General features: G+C 52.5%; 8 protein-coding genes across 8 annotated transcripts; 1 reads left to right on the plus strand and 7 right to left on the minus strand.

The window, feature by feature from the left end:
- Nucleotides 1-78: 78 nt before the first annotated feature.
- BJX67DRAFT_339496 (uncharacterized protein) lies at nt 79-1,762 on the minus strand. Its single transcript, XM_071027667.1, has 6 exons — nt 1,649-1,762; nt 1,185-1,584; nt 978-1,136; nt 756-920; nt 561-683; nt 79-477 (listed from the first exon to the last, which is right to left on the minus strand). Exons 1-6 carry the CDS (start codon nt 1,695-1,697, stop codon nt 333-335), a joined length of 1,041 nt encoding a protein of 346 aa, XP_070891421.1. The 5' UTR covers nt 1,698-1,762; the 3' UTR covers nt 79-332.
- Nucleotides 1,763-2,306: 544 nt separating this feature from the next.
- Nucleotides 2,307-3,695, minus strand: BJX67DRAFT_7328 (putative NAD binding Rossmann fold oxidoreductase). Its single transcript, XM_071035363.1, has 2 exons — nt 3,192-3,695; nt 2,307-3,141 (listed from the first exon to the last, which is right to left on the minus strand). Exons 1-2 carry the CDS (start codon nt 3,516-3,518, stop codon nt 2,401-2,403), a joined length of 1,068 nt encoding a protein of 355 aa, XP_070891422.1. The 5' UTR covers nt 3,519-3,695; the 3' UTR covers nt 2,307-2,400.
- On the minus strand, nt 3,483-5,882 carry BJX67DRAFT_8324 (uncharacterized protein). The gene is made up of 3 exons (XM_071035523.1): nt 5,274-5,882; nt 4,775-5,204; nt 3,483-4,724 (listed from the first exon to the last, which is right to left on the minus strand). The coding sequence occupies exons 1-3, from the start codon at nt 5,561-5,563 to the stop codon at nt 3,873-3,875; spliced, it is 1,572 nt and encodes a 523-aa protein (XP_070891423.1). The 5' UTR covers nt 5,564-5,882; the 3' UTR covers nt 3,483-3,872.
- Nucleotides 5,883-6,150: 268 nt separating this feature from the next.
- tor (putative TOR pathway phosphatidylinositol 3-kinase TorA) lies at nt 6,151-13,726 on the minus strand. Its single transcript, XM_071027668.1, has 4 exons — nt 13,371-13,726; nt 12,355-13,306; nt 6,616-12,304; nt 6,151-6,565 (listed from the first exon to the last, which is right to left on the minus strand). Exons 1-4 carry the CDS (start codon nt 13,495-13,497, stop codon nt 6,176-6,178), a joined length of 7,158 nt encoding a protein of 2,385 aa, XP_070891424.1. The 5' UTR covers nt 13,498-13,726; the 3' UTR covers nt 6,151-6,175.
- Nucleotides 13,727-15,072: 1,346 nt separating this feature from the next.
- On the minus strand, nt 15,073-19,121 carry BJX67DRAFT_7390 (SH3 domain protein). Its single transcript, XM_071035368.1, has 3 exons — nt 17,257-19,121; nt 17,101-17,199; nt 15,073-17,046 (listed from the first exon to the last, which is right to left on the minus strand). The coding sequence occupies exons 1-3, from the start codon at nt 18,998-19,000 to the stop codon at nt 15,272-15,274; spliced, it is 3,618 nt and encodes a 1,205-aa protein (XP_070891425.1). The 5' UTR covers nt 19,001-19,121; the 3' UTR covers nt 15,073-15,271.
- A 661-nt stretch (nt 19,122-19,782) lies between these two features.
- BJX67DRAFT_369110 (Rtr1/RPAP2 family protein phosphatase) lies at nt 19,783-20,760 on the plus strand (the record flags this gene model as incomplete). The annotated part of the gene is made up of 1 exon (XM_071030717.1): nt 19,783-20,760. One exon carries the CDS (start codon nt 19,783-19,785, stop codon nt 20,758-20,760), a length of 978 nt encoding a protein of 325 aa, XP_070891426.1.
- A 428-nt stretch (nt 20,761-21,188) lies between these two features.
- BJX67DRAFT_376270 (40S ribosomal protein eS17) lies at nt 21,189-21,819 on the minus strand (the record flags this gene model as incomplete). Its single annotated transcript, XM_071031845.1, has 4 exons — nt 21,189-21,263; nt 21,333-21,530; nt 21,597-21,722; nt 21,799-21,819. 4 exons carry the CDS (start codon nt 21,817-21,819, stop codon nt 21,189-21,191), a joined length of 420 nt encoding a protein of 139 aa, XP_070891427.1.
- Nucleotides 21,820-21,869: 50 nt separating this feature from the next.
- On the minus strand, nt 21,870-23,690 carry BJX67DRAFT_339508 (mitochondrial 37S ribosomal protein bS1m). The gene has a single exon (XM_071027669.1). The coding sequence runs from the start codon at nt 23,653-23,655 to the stop codon at nt 22,237-22,239; it is 1,419 nt and encodes a 472-aa protein (XP_070891428.1). The 5' UTR covers nt 23,656-23,690; the 3' UTR covers nt 21,870-22,236.
- Nucleotides 23,691-23,693: the final 3 nt, after the last annotated feature.

Raw genomic sequence — 23,693 nt, forward strand, 5'->3', positions numbered from 1 at the left:
TGGAGGTAGGATCGAGATGATGGCAGAAGGGGATGCAGCCGACTTGGATCTCTAGATTCTTGTACGGATACGGTGAAAGCAAGCGTTACCTTGCCCCCTTGAGGAGCTAGTCCAGGGCAAATTCAATTTTGTTCGGTGCAACTGGTAGGAAGGAGTATGAATGCGCATACGCATGCGTACACGCCTCCTGGTTCTGCTTTCTATAAGCCATGTCTGGGACGCGGAATTCAGCGGAAGTAAGAAATCACGCTCTCAAAGTACAATAAGTACACAGTATTAATTCCTATTTCCAACCCCGTCATCGTCACAAAATCCACTCTTCAGAACAATCGTCAAACCTCGATCTCGGTGCACTTGTTCGGGTCAGAAGAACCAGGAACCAACTGCCACAGCCTGTACAGCGTCTCGTTGCAGGGAAGCCTCGGCTCATAGGCGAGGCTGACGGAGCCCAGATCTACGAAGTTGGGGAGCTCGATGCTGATGTACGTACCCATGTTAGTAATAGGACAGGATAGGATGGGATGGGATGGGATAGGATAGAGTAGAATGTCATCACCAACCTTTCCAAAGTGCCCCAGAGGTAGAAATGGCTGGTCGTCCGGAGCGTGGAGTAGACATTCAGCGGTGCCCTGGCGTTCAGGGTTACGCCTACGTTGCCCTCCCTCAAGGCACCGAGGCTTAAGCTGAGAATATTCAGTATGATTTAAGATAACCTATAGTGAGAACAATTGCGGCCGAGGGAATTTGTAACGTACCCTGAAACACCACCGTAGACTTCCAGCGTGCCGTTCAGCGTGTGGAGCTTGGGCGCATCGAAATCAAGATCCTTTTCGCTCTCCTGGATGTTGATTCTCAGTCCTTGGACGTATGCGATCTCTGGCTCTTGGAATCCCACAACTTCCAAATTCGGAACTGAGACGCTGGTATGGATCTGTTAGCGGTGTACTACACAGTAAGATAACTGGGCGTAAACGAACCTCTCCACAGTCCCTGCGACTTCGAGATGGTTCGTCGTCTCCAGAGCCGGGAGGTCGACGCTGATGAAGGGCGGGTTCGTATCTGGGTAAATCCCGCAACCCGATACGCCGCAGAACTGAGCGACTTGGTTGACTGTCTTCAGGGAGGCGACATTGATGCTATATCACGGTCAGGTAACAATCAGGTCTGATGACCGGCTCTCTTACGTCGTCCAGCTCCCCTGAACCCTAACATTATTCGCCTCGACCAAAGAGCCCAGATCGACTTCCCCGCTAGAAGACGCCTGGACGAGGACAATGTCGACAGCCTGTTCGACTTTCGGCAGATGCGCATTCACCACGCTACCAAGGTTGATCGTGCCCAGGTCGACCAAATCCGGGAGCTCGACAGAGCCCAGGTCCTGAGCGGGGTCCTCGGCATCCGTGGAGATGTTACCAGCAAATGTGGTGACACCGCTGAGGATAAAATCGCCCGAGTAGCTGGAGTCGATCACGATATCGCCGCTAATCGCCGTGCAGCCTTCGAAGACATCTAGTTGGTCGGGACTGGTCACTAGCAGGGCTTCCTCGCCAGTCTCAGTCGTGGTGCATTCTTTGGCTAGGGCACCTATGAGGGCGATTAGCTGGTGCAATGCACAGAATATTGAAGAAGAGTAGAAGAGACGGTGTACCAAACGAAACGCCCAATCCAAAGGCCAAGTAGCTGTTCAAGTATCTCATGGCTGCGGCTCCTCCCAGCGTTCAACCACAAACTATAAAGAGTAAAAGGGAAAAAGAAGTTAAACGAAGGAACAAGGAACACGCAGATCTTGGGACTCTCCATACTTTAAATGCCATAAACTCATTAAAAAAAACCAACCAAGGGCTGTGCTCTGGGGAAGTGACATCGCGGCGCGGCGCAGTGATCGCGCAATCACCGGGGAGGCATCCCGCAAAGCAAGCGGACTTGCGCCCGTCCTTGGCTGGGGAATCGGAGTCCCCCATGAAGACGATACCGGGGTGCTTATAGGCTGATGCGGACGGCGTGTTTTAGCGGTGAATCCCTACAGGGCGATATCTGGCGCTATGGTGGGAGTCGTGCTGTTTGATTTGTCTTGTTTTAGAGATACAGCTGAACCCTGGAAGCCCACACGTCCGGATACCCGGTGTCATTGCGATATTTCAGACTGTCTCTCTGGAGAGGCTGAACTGAGGCAAGATGAGGGTCCAGCAGAAGGATTGGAAGCCCTTCCTTGAGAGACCTGGGCGGATTCGCAGTCTCAAGAAATCATGCAGCTGAGCTAAGAACATGCAAAATCAGCTTAATCTGGCCATGAGTAGCTCCTTCGATCAGCTCAATAGTATCGGTACTAAATTATCATTCTATATCGTAGCCAGGCCGTTTCGGAATCTATTCCCCGATCTATAACCCCCGACCACCCGATTACAACTTCCCCTTCTCAACGCGGTTTCCTTTCGCATCGAAAAAGATCTTCTCCCCCGTAATCAGTGCCTCCTGCAGTGCTGCACTAATCCGCACAGCCTGAACAGCGCCGTCAAGCTTCAGAGGCACAGGCATGTTCTCCAGAACCGCCGCCGTAAACTCGTTCGCCTCCGTCACAAACGCATACTCGAACCGGTCGTAGTAATGCTGGGGAATCTCCCTCCGGATCCCACTCGCATCGAACGTCTGCACCAAGTTCAACTGCGGCTGCGTGTTGACGGTGACCTTGCCCCTGGTCCCGATGATTTCGGTGCTGTCTTCCTGGCCCGCGGCCATCATCCGCGACGCGTAGAAGTACGCCATTTTCCCGTCGTAGAATTCGACGAGCCCCACGGCGTTGTCGCGGTCGTTGTGTTTTCGGAGGTCGGGCTCAACGGCTGTGATGCCTACCGCGGAGACCGAGCGTACCTTGGAATCCTGCCCGAAGAACCAGAGGGTGAGGTCGATGTCGTGGATGGAGCAGTCGACGAAGATGCCGCCGGAGAATTCGGCATACGCAACGAAGAAGCCCGTTGGGTCGAGCTTGTCGCAGGTTTGGCTGCGGAGGACGCTGGGAGTACCAAGGGCGCCGGAGGAGATCTTGGTGAAGGCGTCGCGGTATGAAGTGTCGAAGCGTCGCGAGAAGCCACACATGACTTTGAGATGGGGCTTTGCATTTGCGGCATCGAGGACGGTTTGCGACTGTCCATGTTAGGAAAGGGCAATTGTTCGAGAAAGATTGGGAGGCATACGATCTCAACGCTTGTCGACAATGGCTTCTCGCAGAGAACGTGCTTCTCTGCTGCGATGGCCTTGATGGCCTGTTCGGCATGCACAGCCGTCGCAGAAGCAACAACAACAGCTTCCAACCCCTCGTGCTTCAACATGTCATCGTAGTTCTTGTAGATCTTCACTCCGTACGGAGCGAGGTGGACCGTGGCCCATTCGATTTCAGCGTCGTCGGGGGTACTGGCGGCGACGAGCTCGGCGCGGGGAGTACGTTGAAGGAAATTGAGGGCGTGACGCTTGCCCATCCGGCCGAGGCCTGCGCAGCCGACCTTGAGTCTTTGGGCGGTCATTTCTATCTCAAGTCTGAAAGCAGGAAGAAGGAGAGCAATTGACGGGGAGAACGCGGAGGAGGGATGAGGGGAGCAATTGGGGATGAGGAGAAGGGAATTGAGAAACCACAAAGACAGAGCACGGCGAGAGACGAATTTAAGAGTGACAAGCTCTGGAAATGTCGGTCTGATCTCCAAGAGATCGCCTCATGGCTGTTCTTCTGGAGGAGCTGGAGCATGTCCGACTTGGTGGAGATCGCCGGAAAAGGGCTTCCAGGCCCACCACCAGACGAAGAAATAAATTCATTCCGGCCTGCCGTGCGGGGAAAATTGCCGTTCCTATCGAGGTTCACAGTGGGTAATTATTTAACACAATCAAGCAGAAGTAGACGCAGCGCGTCGCCTCCGCTTCTCAATCGGATCTGTGAAGCCCTCCCCCCTCATCCACGCAAGAAGCTTCCTCAACGACGGTCCCTGAACGGCTGTCGGTCGGCTCTCGAGGACGCTGCCCAGCAGAGCCCAGGCGACGACAAAGAGCCACGCCTCTCCGCCGCTCCACCCTTTCCACATCCCCCGCTTAACTCCCGCCTTCCACGCGGAGTCCACCGCCGCTCGGAAAAAGTACAAAAACACGCCCCGGCTGTTGTTGCCCAGGAAGGCAAACGGCAGTCCTGCGAGTGCTCCGCTCAGGTAGAATCGCTGTGTCGGCAAAACCGACCGGGGGAGGACTGAGCTCCACAGGCACAAGCTTCCCCAGGTCGACCCGATCGCCGCTGAGATCACCGCCGTCTGTGTGATTATCTGTTTCGAGAGACCGTTTACTGTGGAAATTGGCTGCGCCAGCCATGCCTTCAGATTTAACGCCGACCGTGCCAGCGCGACCATCGTGAAGAAGCGCGCAAGAGCAGAAATGGAGAGGAGGAGCTGGTGTGTAAATGCCGTGCCGCAGCTTGGGCTGTTGGGATGAAGGAGGGCACACGACAGGCTAGTGATTGACGGATGCGCAGGTCCTGTAATGGGGGAGATGGGCTGAAGCCCGGAAGACAAAATATTAGGAGTAGAAGGGTGAAGTATAGGCGAGACAAACGTCGGCCATCGAAGATTTGCGATCGTTGCGACCGAGTCCACAATCTCGTCCTTCTCCGGCCAAGGAAACTGCGTCGGCAGAGTATCCGGACGGTCGTGAATGTAACTCGGGGAGTACTTCAGGATTACATTCCCCAGCCACTATCCAATTAGCCCTTGTCACAAATCGATGTGGGTTATATATCACCAACCTTTGGCATCGCCTCCCGGTCGAACACAAAAGCGTGGAACAGCTGCGCACACGACACAGGCATCAACAGCCAACTTCCAAACCACCACGGCTTGTTTGCGAGCCAGCCTTTCTCGTCCGCCACGTTGTAGACTGATTCTAATCCCCGTGTAGCCGCGTATATGGCAACCGTCATCCGCAGTTGGTTCTGCGTACAGATTCCGAATGCGAGACCCGCCAAACTGGCACCGACCGCCGGTGCATATCGCGACGTAAGGGCTCTGGATATTCTTGGGTTGCGCTCACGGAACGGCTGAGCTTCATCGGTCCGTAGATTCGCACGCAGTCGGACAAAAAAGCGATGGAGAAGTCGGTGCAGGAGAACCATCAGGGAGAGCGCGAGGGAGAGGCGGAAGTTCGGAGAGCGAAGGAGGGAGGCATGGGATTTCTTTCTACACAAGTATCCGTTAGCCTGTTCTATTATCTCTACAGCACCTTCCCCAGAGCCCGGTATTCCCTACTTAGATGAATCATGCTGGATGCGACCGGCGATAAAGTCGACAAGCTTCAGGAACGCGCCGGAGCCGAGGAACACACGCAAGGATGCCCGCACGGCAGCTTCATTGTACTTGTTTTTGGAGCGGGTTATAGCGTCGAATCTTGCCGGAGACGGTATCTTACTTTGGATAGAGGGCGAAACGCGCTGGACAGCGTAGTCGTGGAGGGCCTTGTATTCTCTGGCGCTCAGAGCGACGCGCAGAGTGTTGCGGACGGCCGGATTCACGCCAGGATCAGGCTGCGGAGGCGCCATGATGCTCTTCTGCCCTCTCTCAGACAGAGAGTGATGAAGGAAAGACCAAGATGACAGAGATCAATCGCGAGAGAAGCAGAGAGAATGGGAAGGGGCGAACAAAGGGCCGGCAATGCGGAGTTGAGGGAGAGATGCCCGTGACCTCGGCTAAGCGACTCTCTTCGAAGAGATTGTGACACGGCAAAGACAAAGAAGCATCAGTCAGGGAGAAGGATGAGGTGACCCTACTAAGAGAGGTTTCAAGCACATCTTCCCGCTGCTGGACTCTCATCGACCAACGACTGCTGCTCCGTGGGTGGTCGTTGCAGATAGTTTAGGAGCGCGTGCAACTAAAAGCGAAAAGATCCTGAATACTCCCTTGCTGTCCAAGCTGAATGTCATGTCTAAAGAAAACGTACACTATCATAACTGGCCTCGACCTTCTGAAAGTAAACCGCATAAGAGGCCGGAGTAGCGGGAAGAAACATTATGCTACCGCCGAAAATAAATGCCATGCAAAATCCGTCCTCGAAGACCGCGCCGTCATAAGCCCTGAACACAAAATATCCACAAAAAAAAAAAAAAAAAAAAAAAAAAAAAAAAAAAAAGAAAAAGAAAAACAAAACAAGAAAATCACCAGAAGCTGCACCATCCAATCCAATGCTGGCATATGTTCTCGACGCTGGTTGCCTGTGCAAGCAGTTTATCGACCTGGTCGCTCACGTTGAGCTCTTCATGCGGCTTGAAGTCTCGCCCAGTCAGTTTCTCTCGGACTCGTCCCAAAACCTGCAGTGCTCTTGCGTTCTGTGCCTCGCGAGCCTCGTTGGGCACTCCTTCTTGGGCATCTAGAATTCCGCCTTCAAGGATTGAGGGTCGCCGATGGCGGGAGAAGTGACTTGGTTGGATACCATGTTCAAGGTTAACACTGGAAACAACCGATGCACGTCGCTCGGCGCTGAATGGCATCCGGTCAGGCGATTCGCGGATTCCAAGGCGCCAGTTAATCAAAGGATCATGAATGAACTGATTCCGAGTTAGCTCGATGATAGAAGAAATTCGTCAGAAGTACTTACCGCCTCCAAGACAGCCATCAGTGACTCCTTGTTGTCTCTGATCACGCGCATCACGGCTTCACAAGTAATACGGTAGCTTCCCTCAATATTGCTCACCTCCATCGCAAAGGTCAACATACGGGTCAGACGGAAAGGCACCCGTTCCGGGTACTTCTCCCGATGCATTGCAACCTCGAAGCAGTCACCGAAATCAATGTGAACAACCTTTCCGGTGACCCGCTCCAGAAGGAGATTGGAAGGATGGCGATCACCCAGACCTAGAATGTAGCCGACCATGGACATGACACCAAGCGACCGAGTATAGTTGGTTCGCCGCTCGAGCCAGGCTTCGGAGCTCTTGCTCTTCAGCCACAAAACACGGTACAGGTCCTTCCCAGTTGTGTTATCCATCGCGTAACCGAAGACTTCGACCTTTTGCATGAGCGTTAGATTGTCGTAATCAGGTGCCATCTGCAGCATAATCCTGTGTTCAATGTTCAGGAGAATCCGGCGCGTCTCTCGGTATTCTTTGATCAAAGCGTGCAGCGTGTCACTGTTGACGACCCATCCTATGAGACCGGAGTTTTGAGACAACGGAATGGCGGGGAACCGTTGTACCGTCAAATGTCGTTTGAAGCTCTCGCTATCGTTGTCAAGAAGCGTGTTGACGAGCCCGAACAATTGCATCACTCTCTCGTCCTGTCTGATATCTTCATGCCCCTTTAATAGGTACATGTACGAGCTTCCGTCACTGCCCTTCAATATCATCCTCCTGGGCCGCTTCTTAGTTTGAAGGACATGTAAGATAGGATCAAAGCTGATAATGCGAATAATGGGCCTTCCACTCTCATAAGTACCAGGGACAGCGAGATCCAGATCCACGCAGTCCTTAAGCTTAGGCGAGACATATTTCAAATCCAGGCTGGAAAGCTGCGGTAGCTGTCGGGTAATCTTGCGGAAGACTGTGTAGTACAGATCCCAAGCTTGGTTTAGATCGCCGATCTCCTGAGTATCGCGATATACCATACAGTAGTGCTTCGCCTCGGAGAGGTCACGCCCGAACGCCTGAGCAAATGATACCTCGCGGAGTGTCTCAGCTCCCTTATCAAGCATTTCGTGAAGCGGTGCAAGAGTAGCAAACATCCCTTCCACGTTGTTGTCGCCAAAATAGAGTCGTGACGCTTCTTCAAGCCCTTCGTGCCAGAGTTCGTGCCATAGAACAGCAACCCGAATCAGTTCATTACTCACAAGGTCGGCTTGATCGACAAGCTTCGCGCTGTGTTGACGCATGCTGTCCATGATATTGCTTGCGGATTGTGACCGCCGGGTAACATTCGATTTCATTGCAACTGTCAGCGGATACACGAGGGCCTGCGGATGTGCCTTGCCAACTTCGGCCAGCAGGCGATGCACAGAGCTGCGAACTCTGAAGTTGGGTTGGTTGATCCGTGCGATAAGTTGGGGGGTGACAGCAAGCCATGTGTCAATATTGACTGCCATAAATCCCTCCGTAACAACATTATTGACCTCCTGATCGCCACCGTGATTAAACCAAAGTGTGAGCAACCGCAGGGTGTCCTGTAGAGAAGATGTGGATGACAGTGCGATAGATCGGAGGAAACCACGGATAGCAGGAATCACATGTTCCGTGACGATATGGCCAGGGACCATAGTCAGAGTCCCACTCTCTCTGTTCGCCTGGCTGGCAATTGTTGTAACAACTTCAAAGTTCGCCAGAGCCCAGGAATGCCAAGCTTTGTACGAGTCGCGGTTATACCTCGTAGCCGCTGAGTATGCGTTGAGTACCTCGCGGACATGCTCGGGTCGCCAGTCACCTCGTTGCAAGGCTGTTTGCCATTCTCCAAGTCTGAGATAACTCTTGGCGAGGAGCTTGCGGAACTTGTTGACGTCGCCAACGCGCTCCCTTAGACCCTTGACATCTATATGGTTGCCTTCGGTAATGCCATTGATGCCGTTCACACCATTATGCTCAGACTGTGAGCCCACCAGGGCATTGAAGCGAGTGAAGTCTTCGGTAAGATTTCCGGTGAATTCTCTGAGCATCTGCAGGGCCTCGCGTTGACGGCCAGTCGACCAACTAAACTTCAAACGGGCATAAGTAACCTCCGGAGGAGATATAGTTCTTGTACCGCCGTTGCCGTCAGGAATAACCTTTTCCAACGACGCAAGAGATCGTTCAGCAAGGCCCATTCGGTTAGATTTGCGGCAGAGGTTAGCAAATTTGATCCACATGTCCAAATTCTCCTGCGGTTCAGTGACAAGCGCTCTAACTTTGAGCATGCGCTGCCACACTTCCACATTCTGCTGGCAGCCAAGGAGTCGCCTGTTCCAGGTCCGCCGCATGGCTTCTTGCTTCTCTGGATCACCGACGTTCTGCTTATATGTTATGATCTCTTCCAGTTCAGCGAGCATCTGCACGCGGACGACGACATTGTATGCGCGGTTATACGACTCTCCAAGAAGAGCCGAAAGCTCAGTATCGAGGCCGTTTCGTGCCTTTTCGATGTACATAGCAGCTTCGTCGAACTGATTTCGATGGATCGACAGAATAGCGCCGAAGAAAGACCGGTCTGGAGATTGCTCTTTCATAACCCCCAGGAAAGAATCCATCAGTTCCCACTGGCGCCGACCCCATGCAGCAGCAGCAGCTAGAGGAGCAATAGATTTACGATGTTCAAGGGATGCTTGGTTCCACTTCTCTTGGGCCAGATCGGACAGCACCTTCCACTCTCCTAGTGCATGGAGACACCTCATCTTCCCCATCGTAATGCCGAAAGAGTCTGGGTCGACCTTCTCGCGGCGTTTATATGCTGCAAGAGCTTCTTCCCAACGCTGGAGCTTCTCAAACCAGGTCTCTTTGAGCTCGACATCCCGATATGCCTGGGCTTTCCGGAGGATACCAATAGCAGCATCAGACTGTTGGAGCTGATTGTTGATGGTTATCAACGCTTCTACCGCTCCTGAGTTCTGATCTTGCTCGAACTCTAGCTCTTTGTAATGTAGAGCCTTTGCAAAGGCATGGCACTTGGCTGCATATTTACCCAGTGTGCGGATATCAATAGGCAGCGCTTTGTCATCATGCTCCATGAACTCAGCAAGGTTGAGAAGAATCTGGAGAATTTCTGGAGGAATGTTGGGGGACGTGAGTGCCTTCTCAATCGACCGTACCAGCTCCTCTTGGTATTGATCATACAGTTCCGTCCAACAGGACACAAACGCGGCGTTGAACAAGTCTCTTGCGAGCGGCTGGTAGATACCTGCCAGACTGGCGCAGGCACGCAGAGCGGGTGAGGGTGACTCCTTTAAGAGCTCAACACTGAAACGTCGAATCCACTCCTGCCAATCCTCGCGAGTCGACTTCTGAGATGCATCCCAGGCATTCTTCAAATGCTGTTGATTAACGACCATTTTCTTCTGGCCAATTTCGGCATAGTTAGCGTCATCAGTTAGTGTTGCGTAACTTTCGTCAGGATTGAGGTCTTGTGGGAGTGGGTCTCCTTTCTGGAGCTTTGTCACCAGAATCTGATAGTTAACGTGACTGACTTGGTGACGCTTCAAGACTTTACTGAGAAGGTGAATATAGTGATTAAAGTCCTGACCAAGCTGGAAGATGAGAGCACAAATGCAGTCCATGGCAGCTTGTCTCAGTACACGGTCACTGCCTGCAACGACTCGTGATAGAGAATGAACAATCAAGGATGCGAAGTCGGAAACATTTACTTGTCGTGATAGTTTGGTCAAACTGTCGATTGCCGACTTCCTAATGCTCTGTGGATTTTGAGTGTTGTCGAATAGACGCACGATAGACGGGACAATCAGATGCATATACTCTTCTCCACTGGGTCCGAACATTAGGAATGTGTGCAGAATTCTTTCGGATGGTTGTCGGCGCGGTGTGCTATCTTTCTCGAGACTATCCAACATTGGCGGAATAAGGTTAGCGAGGTATTTCTTGAATTCGCCCTCTAAAGACTTGGCTACCGCTTCCACAAGAGACAGAATGGTAGCTTGAACTTGATATGAGGCATCCCAGAACTCTCGGATGATCTCGATAATCTCGGGGAGAAAAGCCCTAATGTGCTGCCTCACAATATTGACAAGAATTGCCATCTGATTGAAATAAGATTCAAGCCGGCTTGGGGGACAGCCTCGGATGACGGAGATGAATCCAGGAATGATTTGACCAAGGAAAGGCACGCATTTCAATCCAAGAGTCTTGAAAATTGTGACAATCGCGTCAATAACCGCTGAATGGTACTGCGCGAGCGAGTTCTCGCGGAGTATGTTTTGCATAAGAGTGTGGATTACGACAGTCGGATAGTACTCTTCATTCGAGGGGGCAAGGCCTTGCATGATGAGACTAACGTCTGACACTGTCTGTATCTCGTTGATATGGTGGACATTTGGAGTGATCTCGCTTATTTGCTGGTACTTGTAGGGGTCCAATGCGCCGAGGATTCCCAGAACCTTGATCGTCTCTTTTCGTAGTGACCCTGTCTGCTCCGTCTTGATGATATTAATGAGCACCGCAAGAAGATGGGGGTACTCGGTATAAGGGTCAATGACGTAGCCGGAGTTGCTGGCTATCTGACCCAATGTTCGCAAAGCCGCTTCCCTTTTAGCGTGCGACGAGAGATCCTGCAGCGAGTCAAGAATGATTGGCATAAGCTTGGGAAGGTATGCTTTCATGTCCCCTCCTCCGATGCTGGCAAGCTCTCCGACAGCTTTCAGCGTGGTGGAAGCGACACCAGGATTAGCGTCAGTTGCCTTTGGGAGTAACGTAGTCACCATAGGATCGACATAAGACCGTATAAGCTTTGTCGCATTCGAAACAAATAGGCTGATAAGCTGGGCACTTTCTTCCTTCTGGCGGGCGGTGCTTGCAAAGCCAAGTCCAGTGAGCAAGTTGACCAGCAGCTTTCGCAGAGGCGGGAATACATAGGCTGGATTGACGCTCGAAAGGCGCCCGATGATACAAATTGAAGCTTCCCTGACGGAAAAAACTTCATCGTTCACGGCCAAGAACAAGCATCGAATGTTCTCCGGCCGGGCAAGGTGTCGGTCGAATTTGCGATCCAAAGACCATAAGACAGTACGCCGGATCTCGGGATCTGGGTCACCGACACCAACAGTCAATAATTTATCGATGACTTCACCCACGACCTGTAATGAGTGGCTACTAGTTTGGTTGATGATCGGATCATGGACAAATAGCTGACAGCAGGTAAGGGCAGCCGCTTTTCGAATTTCGGGATTGTCATTCTCGACATAGTTGATAGCAACGTCGCGCACGAACTCATTGAGGATATGCCCCGAGAAATCGAAGCTTCCCAATGTGTGGAGAGCTAATGCAATTTCATTGTCGGCATGTAGTTCTCGAAGAGTGAAATCCTTCGCAAAGGATGGCATCGGGGGCAATCTGCTCTCGGGGCACCCAAGTGGCCGGAAAGGCGTTCCATCCAGGATCAAACTGAGCATATCGAGCAGCTTTACTTGAATCGTCGGCTTGATTGGTGGTATGTAATGAGCCATGTCAACAAGAGCCTGGGTTAGAGACTCGCTCAGCCCGCAAGCAAATATTGGATCAAGCAGCGATTCCATGTACTTGCTGAGTGCCTGTCCCACCGCTAGCGACAGCATGCTGATACATTCGAACATGGGCGCTTCATTGATGGCAGCTCGATTTCGCCTGCTGGATGTTAGTTCCAATTGATATCCTATTAGATCAGCTACACTTACGCTTTCAGTGCCAGCCCTTCTCGAATGTAAACTATGATACCATCCAGGTATTGAGCGATCGCAACGCCAACAGCGTTTGCGATTTTCCCGATGGCGATGAAGGCGGCGTTTCGCTCTTTGTCTCTCTTTAGCTGGGCTTGGAGGTAAACCATGAACCGATGGAGGTATGTTTCTGTAAAGTCGATGGGAGCATAAGAGGCAAGGATGGGAATTGTCAGCACAACTTGCGTTCGAGTCTTCGGATCTCGGTGGTCTTTAAGACGGAGGACGATTTCACACGCATTTCGATAATGCTCGTTCATAAACATGGCGCCCTTGAGAAGCAGCTCCTTGAGAACTAGGAGCGACCCATGGATATAGTCCACGCTGTTGGACTTCAGCCCTGCAAGCGCTTCCTCGTAAATTCTTGCAAACCAGAGCTGCCGAACCTGCATATCTCTTGCAGCGATAATTTCGAAACATTCGCTCACTGCTTCAGCGGCAGTCTCTCGAATAAGGACCTTCGGGTCTCTGAGGGCAACCCAGATGAGTTCAAAGACTTGAGACACAAAGCCATAGAGGAGCGTGGGTGAGCCCTTGGCCAGTTCTCTGATAACCAGCACAGCAGCAAATCGCCGGCCTTCCTGTCGCTCTGACTGGAGCCATTCTAGCGCCGACTGTATCTCGCTCTCAACTAGTTCTGCGGTAAGAGCACCACCAGGCTTAGCCAACCGTCCAAGGGCTCGCGCGGCATATACTAGGACCGCATTATCGCTGCTGCGGAGGGCGCTGCGCAGATAACTGGCGAACCTGGTTGTCTTCTGCGCATTATCCACACCATCAAAGTCTATCAGATGATCGAGAGCGAGAATCCCTCCAATCCGTTCGTGCGCATCATTGCCGGTGACGACGAGCTGGGCGATACGTTGGCTGACGGCATTATAGAATTCGATAAATCTCTCGGGGGGCCAGTCTACAAAACAAAGTCCAGAAGTCAACTTTGGACGGGTGTGGGTAAGTATAGGAGATGGCCATACCTCTAGAGATAGCAAGAACGTTCTCGTAGAGCTCATAAGCAGCTCGGACTCGTGTCTCCTCATTCTTCGACTTTAACTCAAGAAAGAGTCTCTGGGTGACGTCCGTGATAGGACCCGCTTGCGCCATTCTTGATAACACACCCTAGGGTGGACATTTGACGGTGGCCACTAGGGCAGTCAAAATGACACCTCTGGGAGCATGAGCAGGAACAGCTGAGCTGCGAGATGTGAGATGGAGAACAGAAGGCGGGTCAAGTTCCGGGCTGCTTGTGGTGCTGTAGTGCACAGACCAGGCCGGGTGCTGGGGCAAGAGTACTGCTGCCTCAGGCACAGATTCATTCACCGTTGCATGCATGTCTTGATGTGTTACTTCTGCATCTGAAGTTCTTTCGTTCTTTTGCTTTCCTCCCCATTGTCCTGAGCACACAGTCTCGAGCTTCTCCCGGCTGACTACAATTAATTACAACGTCGTCCACCACCTCGTCATCATCGCAGCCTTTGTGTATGTCGTGCTTCTCCAATAGAGCCTCCCCTTGCTAATCGTCAAAAAGCATGGTCGCCACAGACTGACTGATCCCCTGGTAGCGGGGGAGGTGTGTCCTACACTCGAGAAGTGCCTTCATCGGATGAGCCTCCGGAACGTCTACGACGTAAGATCTGGCCAGAAGATCGTCCCTGCTAACAACGATACTCACGAAGCAACTGGACAGGGATCTCAATGCTGAGTCGATGTATCATGGCATCCCTCCTGGGCCCAAGCTCGACCTCAACGCAGGCAGCCCCCGCCAGCCTTCGAATTAACTGGAGCACTTTCCGGCAACTTCTGCCTTACGCCGGGGAATTCGAAAATCTTCCCGGTTATAATATTTGAAAGAGCTTCTGATGCTATCAGAAAGCAAGAGGAATATCCTCTCTTGAAAGAGTCCTGCTGGCCCCCAAGCAACCGCAGATCTATTGCGATGACGTCTCCTTTCGTCGAAAAGCAGAAGAGCAAAGATCTGCTGGATAACTTCCGGCTCGGGCAATGCTACGAGCGTGTTTTTTCATTGAGAAACAGAAGAACAAAGATCGGCTCGGTAAATTCCACCCGACCTGCCCCTTCAATCCTCCAAACTGTCATGTGTCTTCTCTGAGTATTTGCCGCGGGCCAAATGATTTACTGCTCAAACTTGATGAACTTTCTAAAGATGCCAGTGTCTCGTACACCATTGCTTTGCATTGTCACCAAAGAACTGGGGCTTACATCTTTAACCTCTAAAATTGATGTTGACATACTTTGAAGTACGGGTTAGTTCCACGTTCTCATTTGTCTATACTCTCCTAGAATTTCCTTTTTCCGTCTGGTCTCAGGATCCATGAGCTGGATTCTCTGTTTTGAAATCTGCATGAGGCGCCAAATCCAGGGGACACGGTCTTGAGGGAGGCTCGCAAGAAGGAATATGAGAACAGAAAGAGAGACTTGTGAAGCTTGCTTGATGAGGCAACATGAATAGTTACCACCATGTCAAAATTAATTGTCGACAAGCATAACTAGAGAACAAGGGAGAGATCAATTGGCTACATTAAAGCAACAATAACTATGTCAATAGGTACATGGAACAGGGAGATGCTATATCTGAGAGATTCATTAATCACAGAGGTTGAGAAACAGGCATGCAGAATTCGAGTCAAAGTTCATATACCATGCGAGATTAAGATGTACCAGAAACATATCATCTATCCATCTTCCATTTGGTATCTTGGAGTCTCATGTTCAACAGGAGGAGAGCGAGGCAAGATGTCAGGTTGGTGGAGCGCGCTTGTTCTTGGATATCCATCGTCAATCGGTCATTCTGGGTTCGTTCGAAAGGCTCATCCCACATCAAGGTCATCACGCATTATTTGTATGTTTGTGGGTGTCTTCAATTGTCCCAACCAACCCAGCTGCGGGGCATCACTCGCCAGACCTTGCATTCTCCGCTGCGGAGGTCATTGAGTTTGAAGCTTTCCACCTTGACCTTCTTGCTCTCTCGGCCCTGCTCCCATGCGCGAATCTTCTTCTTCGTCCCATCCCAATCTACCACAATTCCAACGTGATCTGGTTTACCGACCTCTGCAGAGTACTTCTGGTGCATTGTTCCGCGGTGCCCTTGGAAGCGAGTATTGCGGAAGCTTATGATGTCTCCAGGGCGAATCTCATCATTTTGCTGCACCGAAGCATTGGCCATATTTGAATAGACCAAAGCACCGTACGCGCGATTTCCAACGGGACGTAGAGCATCCGACAACGGCTCTAACAAGTGTTTGACGAGTCCGAACGGGGTACCGTCGGAAACCGTCGTGTTCTGGATGGCATTAACGCCCTCAGTAACGCGTGTACCGATTTGAAGATGAGCATTCTCAAGTTGGTCCTGGCGAGGTGGCAGAGGAGGTTGCTCATGGCGTTGCTCCAGCGTTGCATCAGCGGGGTTGCGAGCATCAAAGCTCACAGTAATCACGGTCTGTGAGTAATCGCGGAATAGGACATACACATCCTTCGTGACTGTAGTCTTGCCACCCCGCTTGGAGGAAGTAGATTCTTCGATTTCGAGGAGTATGTCCTGACGATCCTGAAGGACAGGCGGAGGGGTATTCGCCTGCGTCCACCACAGCGTCCCCTCGGCTAAGTCAAGGTCCATAGCAATAAACCCCTGGTCGACAGACGGACGGGCGACATCCATAGACCTTCGTACGGCCGGTTGAGTTCGTGGCACATCCAAAGATGCACGGTTGCTCCGTGGTGTCGGGGGTGGAAGCACAGTTGGTGGTTGGCTAGGAGGAGTCGCCGCAGCCTCTGGAGCAGCATGTACAGGTGACGCGTCATACAAGTCGTCCGAGTCATCCTCCTCAACAGGAGGTGGCGGGGGAGGAGGAGGGACCTCTGGTCGGCCCGTCGGCACAGGGGGGGCCTTTGGAGCAGGCAATCCATGCTGCGGAGCCGTATAGCGGTAAGGATCATACTCATCATCGCCGCCGAAGGACTGCTCCCTCTGAGGTGGCGGGGGAGGACGCGCCCTAGGTGCGTCAATTGAAGCTCTGCCAGAACTCTTTGGTGGTTGAGATGGGGGAGGCGGAGGGACTGCTCTAGGCATAGAGGGAGGAGGGGGAGGCGGTAGACGGGTCTCTGCCGGGCTACGAGGTGATTGCAGAGATTGGTCATCAGTACCAGTGCCTTCATCGAGGCTCGAATCCCGCCCATGTGCCTTCAAGGCGTCCTTGAATTTCGCGCCTGAGGCAATGTCGGTATCATAATCGCCATCATACTCCGTCACTTCACCTTCAACATCCTCTCCGGCTTGGCGGGGTTGCGAGATACCGCTATTTCGACTATCGGCAGTAGATCTGCGACTAATAGCTCCTGGAGGTGGTGGCGGGAGGGGTCGGGTTTGAGCGGGCACCGGCGGATTGGTTGGAACTGGTGGAGGTGCCCGGCTAAGCCTTTTCTCTGAAGGGACCGTTGGTGATTTTGGTGAAGTTATTTCGTAAGCCGACGAGCGACGGGAGTCGATGTGCTCTGGTAGTGGAGGTGCTGGATCTGAAGATTGATCTGCCACTGCAGCGTTTAGAGACAAGCTCTTTGCGTGCACAGAAAGCTCATCATCTGAGTCGTCACCACCAGACGGGCTCTTCACTGGCGGTGGGGGAGGGGCGGGTCGGCCTGGTTCTCACGGGTTAGCATGTAAGATTCCAGGCACAGTTCTAGACGACTCACCTCCTGGTACCGGAGGGGGTGATGAAGGCAGGTCGTGAGAAGTACGCGGGGGAGCGGGGCGCGAGTCCATTGGGGGAAGCGGAGGGGGTACCGGGCGCTCTAAAGGGCATAACTATTAGTCGAATACGGCATGAAGGGGGGCACGACTCAGCATACGGTGAGTAGTAGGGATAGATTTGTCGATGGAACGACGAGACGGCAATTCCTCCTCAGAATCCTCCTCGCGAGGCTCCACGACATTAGAACCTCCACCTGGAGCATGCTGTTCAACCGAATCGATAGGTCGAGGTTCCTGTCGGCCCTTCTCGATAGCGGGTGAGGTCAGCGGGGATTTCACAGCGTTCATCCCAGGGAGGGCGATGGGAACCGCCGGCGCGCTGGGGGTTGTAACAGTCTCCGATTCACCAGTGTGTTTTTCGCTCCCCACAGACGCTTTTGGTTTGCGCGCAGCTCCGGGGACAGGCATTCCACCAGGGGGCCCAAAGAAGCCCATCATCCCCATGCCACCACTCATCTTTGCCATTCTTTCGCGGAGTTCCATTCTTCGCTTGACCTCTGGGTCTATATCTTCTTCTTCCTCGTCGCCATCTTCAGTGTCCTCCGCCTCAAGGTTTCCCCGCTCTCGCTCATCCTCGCTGCCTTCGCGTTCTCCTGCACGCTTTGGGACCGAAGGCTCACGTCGGCCTGGGCGATTGGGTTGCTCATCTAAATCCTCTTTCCCTGTAGAGATCTCCCCCGCATCTTCTGTATCAGCAGCAGCGGAATCATCTGCATCATTGGTATCGCTCGCCAGATCCTGGGTACTAAGCTGTCGGACGGCAGGCTGCACGGTAGGACCGCTTGCACCTCTTGGGGTTTCTACACACTGGTCTCGGCCAAATTCTGGCGATTCTTCGCCTTCAAGTGCTGGTTCCATTGCAGCAATACCTTCCTCGTAAGATTCTTCGCGCTTCTTTGGGGGTCGCTTGGCCTTTTCCTTCTTTTGGGCTCCCTCAGCATGACGAGCAGCCTGTTCCATCTGTTGTTTTTGCAAAAGCGCAATTCGCTCCTTCAAGCTTGTCGGCTTGGGTTGATCTTCTCCGCCATCCTCAGTACCTTCACTCGGTCGAGTTTCGGAAACAGGAGGCTCAGGTGCTTGTCGATCTCGAATCTCGGGGTCCTCTTCTCGCTTGTACGGCACGGCGGGTGCCTCTCGAGGAGGTGGGACATATGCATTTTTACTAGGTGGTGGCGCAACAAAAGGCTTTTTGATGAATGAAGATGAGGAGTAACCGCCTGGCTTGAACGGTGTAACCGGCGCTGCTGCAGGCTTATTAAAAGCAGCAATGCGATCCCGGAATGAGGATCCAGATGGTTTTTCAGCGACGGCGGGGGGCAGGGGTTTGGACACTGGCTTTTGAGCAGGTTCGCTGGGTTCGCTTGCGGGCCCCAGGGCTGCTGGCGTAGGAGCAGGAGCAGGAGCAGGTACAGGCTGCGGAGGAGGCGCTGATTCAAGGATGGGCTGTTGTTCCACGACGGCTGGAGGTGATTGAGGAGGTGGAGGTACAGCTCGTGTCTCTAACGCACGAGGTTCTTCTTCCTCGGGCTCGGATGGACGAGTCTCCGCTACAGCCGGTTCAACAGGAGCCGGCTCGGGCGGTGCAAATGTCTCCGGGTCTTTCTTCTGCCGAGCTGGGCGCGAGGGCCGCGGAGGAGCAGGTGGCTCATACTTTTCCACGAAGTTTCTCGGGAAAATGCCCTCTACTTTGCTTCCTGAAGCATCAGCATATTCGCCAAAATACCACTCATCGTCCTCCACCGCAGTGACAGTTATGATCTGGCCGATGCCAAAATTAAGGTCATCCTCATGGCTCGAAGAATACTCGAAGACCGCCTTGACCGTGAACGGCGCGCTAGACATTGGGGAAGACGGCCCTCACGCAGAGGAAATCGGTAGAGAGGAGGAACGGACCGCAACGGAGCTTAGTGGAGGAGGGGCTTCAACAACGTAATTAGTAAATGTAAGCAACACGACGTTGAAGCTGCTTGTAAGATCCAATATAGATCGGAGGAATAGGATCATATGCAGGAGGGAATGCTTCATCGACGATCAACCAGATAGGAGGATTGATAGGTACGTCAGCTGGGTTGGCATATACCGTGGGGTTGGTTGGTGTGAACGTGGGAGGTGGGAATGTGACAGGGAGAGGAACGATCAATAATCAAGGGGAAGCATGCTCCTACTTACCGAAAAACCCAGGGGTAGGGGATCACAAGTAATGCCGGACGGTCGGTTTCAAGGACTGGAGGGAAATCAGATGATAATTAAGAACGACACGGCGGAGTGGCAGGAGGAGAGGAGACAGCGAAGCCCGAGAGGGAGGGAGGGAAGACCGCCTGCTCCACCAACGGCACGATCGGCGGCTAAGAATGATGGAGTGTGAGCAGGCAGAAGGGAAGCAGAGGACACTGCCACGTTTGGAGGAGGAGGCAGATCGAGCGTCATAAGCTGGCCCAGTCAACTTGCTAAGAAGTTGGCTGTTTCATCGCGTTGTCTGAAACTTTCGTCTCTCGTCGTCATGGATCGAGCTTCAGCAGCTTGAATCCGGGGTTTCGCCTCTGCCGGCCCAATTCTTCGTCAACCGCCCCCACCATCGCAACCCTTTCAACCCAACTTCAAACGACAACCAACAAAACTGAATTATGTCTTCGGACCAGCCCTTTTTGAAGACCTCACTACCATCAATCCACGCCGCATCTTCCCGGCAATCCAACTCAAGCCCACCCAAGTCAAGGCCCAGCAACTCCCGCCGCTCGCCACTCAAACCCAAGCAGAAGCCCTCCAAACCAGAGGCAGATCCCCGCCATTTAGCAATAGCCCTTCACCATGCGCATCGCATCCAAGCACAGAAAGATGCCCAGGATCTGATCCTAGATCGCATCCTCGAACTCGTCACTCTTCCATCTTCCCCATCTGCGGATCCCGCAACTCCGTCCGCCGAGGACGCGCATAACTTCAAAGCTGCTCTCGTACCATTTCAGCCAGCTGATTACGACAACCTGATACAAGAGAGGAATATCGAAGGTCTGTGTGGCTATTGCCTCTGTCCTCACGAACACCGGAAGGAGAACTCGAGGGGTACGTATCGGATAACATGGGGTGCCAAGGGCAGCGGTCCCGGCGGTCGTGGACGTGAGATGAATATTGTACCACGAGAGCAGTTTGAGATGTGGTGCTCGGACGAATGTGCCGAAAGAGCAATGTACATCCGCGTTCAACTCGCCGCGGAGCCCGTGTGGGAGAGACGTGGAGATGATCTACGAGGCAAACAGCTTTTGCTCCTTGAGGAGGGCAGGGGCTCCGCTAAAGGCAAGGGCGCTGTCAGAGATGCAGCGACTGTTAAAGAGGTTCTTGGCCAGTTGGATAACCTACATATGGACTCCACACCAGAACCGGGTGCTGTAGCAGATGACATCTCGCGACTCACCGTCAGAGATGATGCTCATTCACGGGAGCTTGCGGTGGAGCGCGGCGACCAAAACCCAGCGTTCCAAGGCGGCAGAGTGAATGTACAAATCCAAGAGAAAACGGATTTCAGCAAGAGCGTGACCGCACCAGAGATGCGCCCCGGAGACGAGAAAGGAGGCTCTATTGAAGGCTACATCCCACAGGACCCGTGATAATAGATGCTTGGTAATTGCGATAGACGCTGCTTCGAGATTTTTACTTCTACTCATGGCGTTTGACAGGAGGATACCCAAATGTTGTTAAGTCAGACATAGCATACAAACTTACCTTCAACAAGACCTTGCAGTGTCGTAACTGGTCTCCTCATCAATGTGGACCTAATCCATCATTCACACATCGCTATACCTACGCGTCTTCCGCAGAAGACTTGTGAAGCGCACAAGGAGAAATTTTGGCAATCAAGCGTCATCCCATGCGAGAATCAGCGACACCTTTCTCAGCAGCAATCATGTTTTCATTTCTCGTACGCTGTTCCTAGATCTGCAGGACGTCGACACTCCAGCCAGGAGATAAGAAAAACACAATCGGACAAGACCACAGATCAGCCGAAGAAGATCACGAAACTTTTTTCTGTTGTCCTCTAAGCACGGAAACGACGAGGGCGCTCGGGCTGCTGCTGGCTGACAGCAACAACGTTGACCTTCAGGCTGTCGAACTATTCATTACATCCAGGTTAGTTAACAGTCTCAATCAGAGAGGGTAAGAAGAAGCAATATCAACTTACGCCGAGGCTCTTCAGGAGGTCCTTGGTTTCGGTGTCCACATCAAGCTGGCCGGACTCGGTCTGGGAGACGTCGAGAGCGGAGATCTCAGGAACGTACTGATCCTTACGCTCACGCTCCTCTTCCTGAAGCTTGAAGGAGATACCGCGGACAGGGCCACGCTGGATACGCTTCATAAGGTGGGTGGTGTAACCAGCGATCTATGGAACCTCCAATTAGCACTTTTGGGCATGAAATGTGCTTTCCATGCCGGTCGCTGAACTAACCTTGTTTCGGAGACGCTTGGACGGAATAATAGCGATCTCATCGCAGACACGCTTGTTGGTCTCGAAGTCGAGCGTCAACTTGGGGTAGTAGCGCTCGATGATGACCTTGGCGGATCTCTTGACGGTCTACACACACCAGGAAAAATATCCACGATTAGAAGCTGCATCTTAATTATGATCCTGAAGTCACGCGGCAACTCACCTTAGTCCTGACGCGACCCATTTTGGCGGTTGTTGGCTGGCTGGTTTATTGACAGTTTGCGAGCTGTAACAAAACTCAGGGTCTGGGATTTGTGCCGGGTATGTTCAGGTCATCCCGGGCCATGCCCTAAGTTACCGCCCACGTGATTTTCAAATCTCGCTGAGTCATCATGAGACCAGCGATCGGTCCAAGCAGCTTTATGGGGGAAGGGGACAGAGAAGAACGGTTTATGGGCAATGATATTTCCCTTTCCATTTACATGATGAATAGAATACAGGACTGTACATCAACTTGAAAGGTCTTGAAAACTCCGAGAGTTGCAAAAATACACTGTCTTTCGGACAACTGAAGCCCTTAATCTAATCATACAATTCAAATTTCCCGTAGAACAGACCGAGGAGTCGCGGGAGAAGTCAGGACGACTGACAACCAAATCGCTTACGAAGATGACAATGTCCTCATAAGATTTCTTGCAACATCCTCGGTCTTTTGGGCTGGTTCTTGCGAAGAAATGGGCAGCGGAGACGTGCGAGGTCGGTCCAATCTCGGGACTATTCGCTGCTGGTCGCGTGTAAATTCATCAACGCTCATCCATGGGGTCAGTGGACCTGTTGAAGGCTTCTTGTATTCCTGGATGCCGTATGCCACCTTAGCTGCTGTAGTTGCGCGGAAGGATGCAAGTTGAATCCGTCCGTACGAGTCAACCGAGGCCCGGAAAGGCGTAACATAGTACTTAGCACCACCAGGAATGGTCGCATCGAAAGACGCTAGACCCGCTGGTGCACCTTGTTCAGCGAAGGTCATAGCATTCACGTCCTCCACCGCAATACCACCGACACCAGCGATCGCCTTCGCAGACTTGCCCTTGAATCTGCCCTTAGGTCGGAGAATGCGTGCCTCCACAGGACGCTGGTAAGTCTGAGGACCATTGTTCGGATGATTGTAGATTAATGCGTGCGATCGCGAATAAGACAGACCCGCTGATGGGTGTGTAGATGGAGGTCCCCAAACTGCATATTCCGATGAAGACAGTTTGGTTCCTGGTGACTGATAGTAGACTTGACCGATACGATCACTTGGTACTGCTGGGGGAGAAGGCAGGTCCAACAAGTCGAATAACACAGGGCCTAAGGAAGCTGGATCCGAACGTAAGACCTTGATATATCTTTGAAAATCTTCATCTGTAACCTGAATAGGGGCCAATGTCGCCAAATCCTGGCCGTCGTCTTGGGCGCGCTTCTTCCTCTCGGCGTTGAGTTGCGCAGTAAACCGATCTCGGAGCTTCCGTAGAATCTCAGGCTTGTCCTTTTGCACTCTTCTCAGATAAGCATTAAAGTCGGCTTCCGACAGTCCAGCCAGCCAAGGTCCGGTATGTCTAAACTGCTTAGAACCAACTTCGTTGATGGGCTTGCTTGTCTCCGTGTTGTCCACATTTGTTTCAAAAGGGCTATTATGTCTCGGTACAATGCTTGTTGCATAGTTGACTTTGGCCGGAAGGGACATTGGCAGATGGAGCTCTTGAAACTTCTCCAAGGTCATCGTGTGGTCGGCAGCGGATTCGAAGTCTGTGACATGTTCGAAGGTGTCGATCGCATTAATCCGAACGACAGGCTTTGAAGACTTAAGAGAAGTGGACTTCGCAGGAAGGGGTCTCTTGAATCCCCAATCTCCTCTTGCTAATGATGATGCTGGTGTGACGATGGACGGTCTGATAGGATGAGGGAGGGTTGCGGTGTCGGAGTCGGCGCGACTTTTCGACGTGGGAGGTTCCGGAGGGAGATCGAGAGCTTGCGGAAGTGCAAATAGGCGAGATCTCCGCAGCAGGTTCGCTGTCGGTGATAGCTTGGCTGCTGCCATGCTCTTTTGAGGATAATTGCTCCAGTCTGGAAGAGATG

Source organism: Aspergillus lucknowensis (assembly GCF_044049455.1).
Source record: "Aspergillus lucknowensis strain CBS 449.75 chromosome Unknown BJX67scaffold_1, whole genome shotgun sequence".
Lineage (NCBI taxonomy): Eukaryota > Fungi > Ascomycota > Eurotiomycetes > Eurotiales > Aspergillaceae > Aspergillus > Aspergillus lucknowensis.

What these genes read in the sequence shown, in the direction of transcription:
- BJX67DRAFT_339496 (XM_071027667.1), bottom strand. Translation starts at nt 1,697, where the DNA reads ATGAGATACTTGAACAGCTACTTGGCCTTTGGATTGGGCGTTTCGTTT. An exon ending in TGGATTGGGCGTTTCGTTTG is followed by an intron (nt 1,585 to 1,648) that starts GTACACCGTCTC and finishes TCGCCCTCATAG; the next exon opens with GTGCCCTAGCCAAAGAATGC. An exon ending in GTCGCAGGGACTGTGGAGAG is followed by an intron (nt 921 to 977) that starts GTTCGTTTACGC and finishes GATCCATACCAG; the next exon opens with CGTCTCAGTTCCGAATTTGG.
- BJX67DRAFT_7328 (XM_071035363.1), bottom strand. Translation starts at nt 3,518, where the DNA reads ATGACCGCCCAAAGACTCAAGGTCGGCTGCGCAGGCCTCGGCCGGATG. An exon ending in TGTCGACAAGCGTTGAGATC is followed by an intron (nt 3,142 to 3,191) that starts GTATGCCTCCCA and finishes TAACATGGACAG; the next exon opens with TCGCAAACCGTCCTCGATGC.
- BJX67DRAFT_8324 (XM_071035523.1), bottom strand. Translation starts at nt 5,563, where the DNA reads ATGGCGCCTCCGCAGCCTGATCCTGGCGTGAATCCGGCCGTCCGCAAC. An exon ending in ATCCAGCATGATTCATCTAA is followed by an intron (nt 5,205 to 5,273) that starts GTAGGGAATACC and finishes ATACTTGTGTAG; the next exon opens with AAAGAAATCCCATGCCTCCC. An exon ending in ACCGGGAGGCGATGCCAAAG is followed by an intron (nt 4,725 to 4,774) that starts GTTGGTGATATA and finishes CTAATTGGATAG; the next exon opens with TGGCTGGGGAATGTAATCCT.
- tor (XM_071027668.1), bottom strand. Translation starts at nt 13,497, where the DNA reads ATGGCGCAAGCGGGTCCTATCACGGACGTCACCCAGAGACTCTTTCTT. An exon ending in CGTTCTTGCTATCTCTAGAG is followed by an intron (nt 13,307 to 13,370) that starts GTATGGCCATCT and finishes TTTGTTTTGTAG; the next exon opens with ACTGGCCCCCCGAGAGATTT. An exon ending in GAAGGGCTGGCACTGAAAGC is followed by an intron (nt 12,305 to 12,354) that starts GTAAGTGTAGCT and finishes AACATCCAGCAG; the next exon opens with GCGAAATCGAGCTGCCATCA.
- BJX67DRAFT_7390 (XM_071035368.1), bottom strand. Translation starts at nt 19,000, where the DNA reads ATGTCTAGCGCGCCGTTCACGGTCAAGGCGGTCTTCGAGTATTCTTCG. An exon ending in ATCTATCCCTACTACTCACC is followed by an intron (nt 17,200 to 17,256) that starts GTATGCTGAGTC and finishes TATGCCCTTTAG; the next exon opens with AGCGCCCGGTACCCCCTCCG. An exon ending in ACCCCCTCCGGTACCAGGAG is followed by an intron (nt 17,047 to 17,100) that starts GTGAGTCGTCTA and finishes CGTGAGAACCAG; the next exon opens with GCCGACCCGCCCCTCCCCCA.
- BJX67DRAFT_339508 (XM_071027669.1), bottom strand. Translation starts at nt 23,655, where the DNA reads ATGGCAGCAGCCAAGCTATCACCGACAGCGAACCTGCTGCGGAGATCT.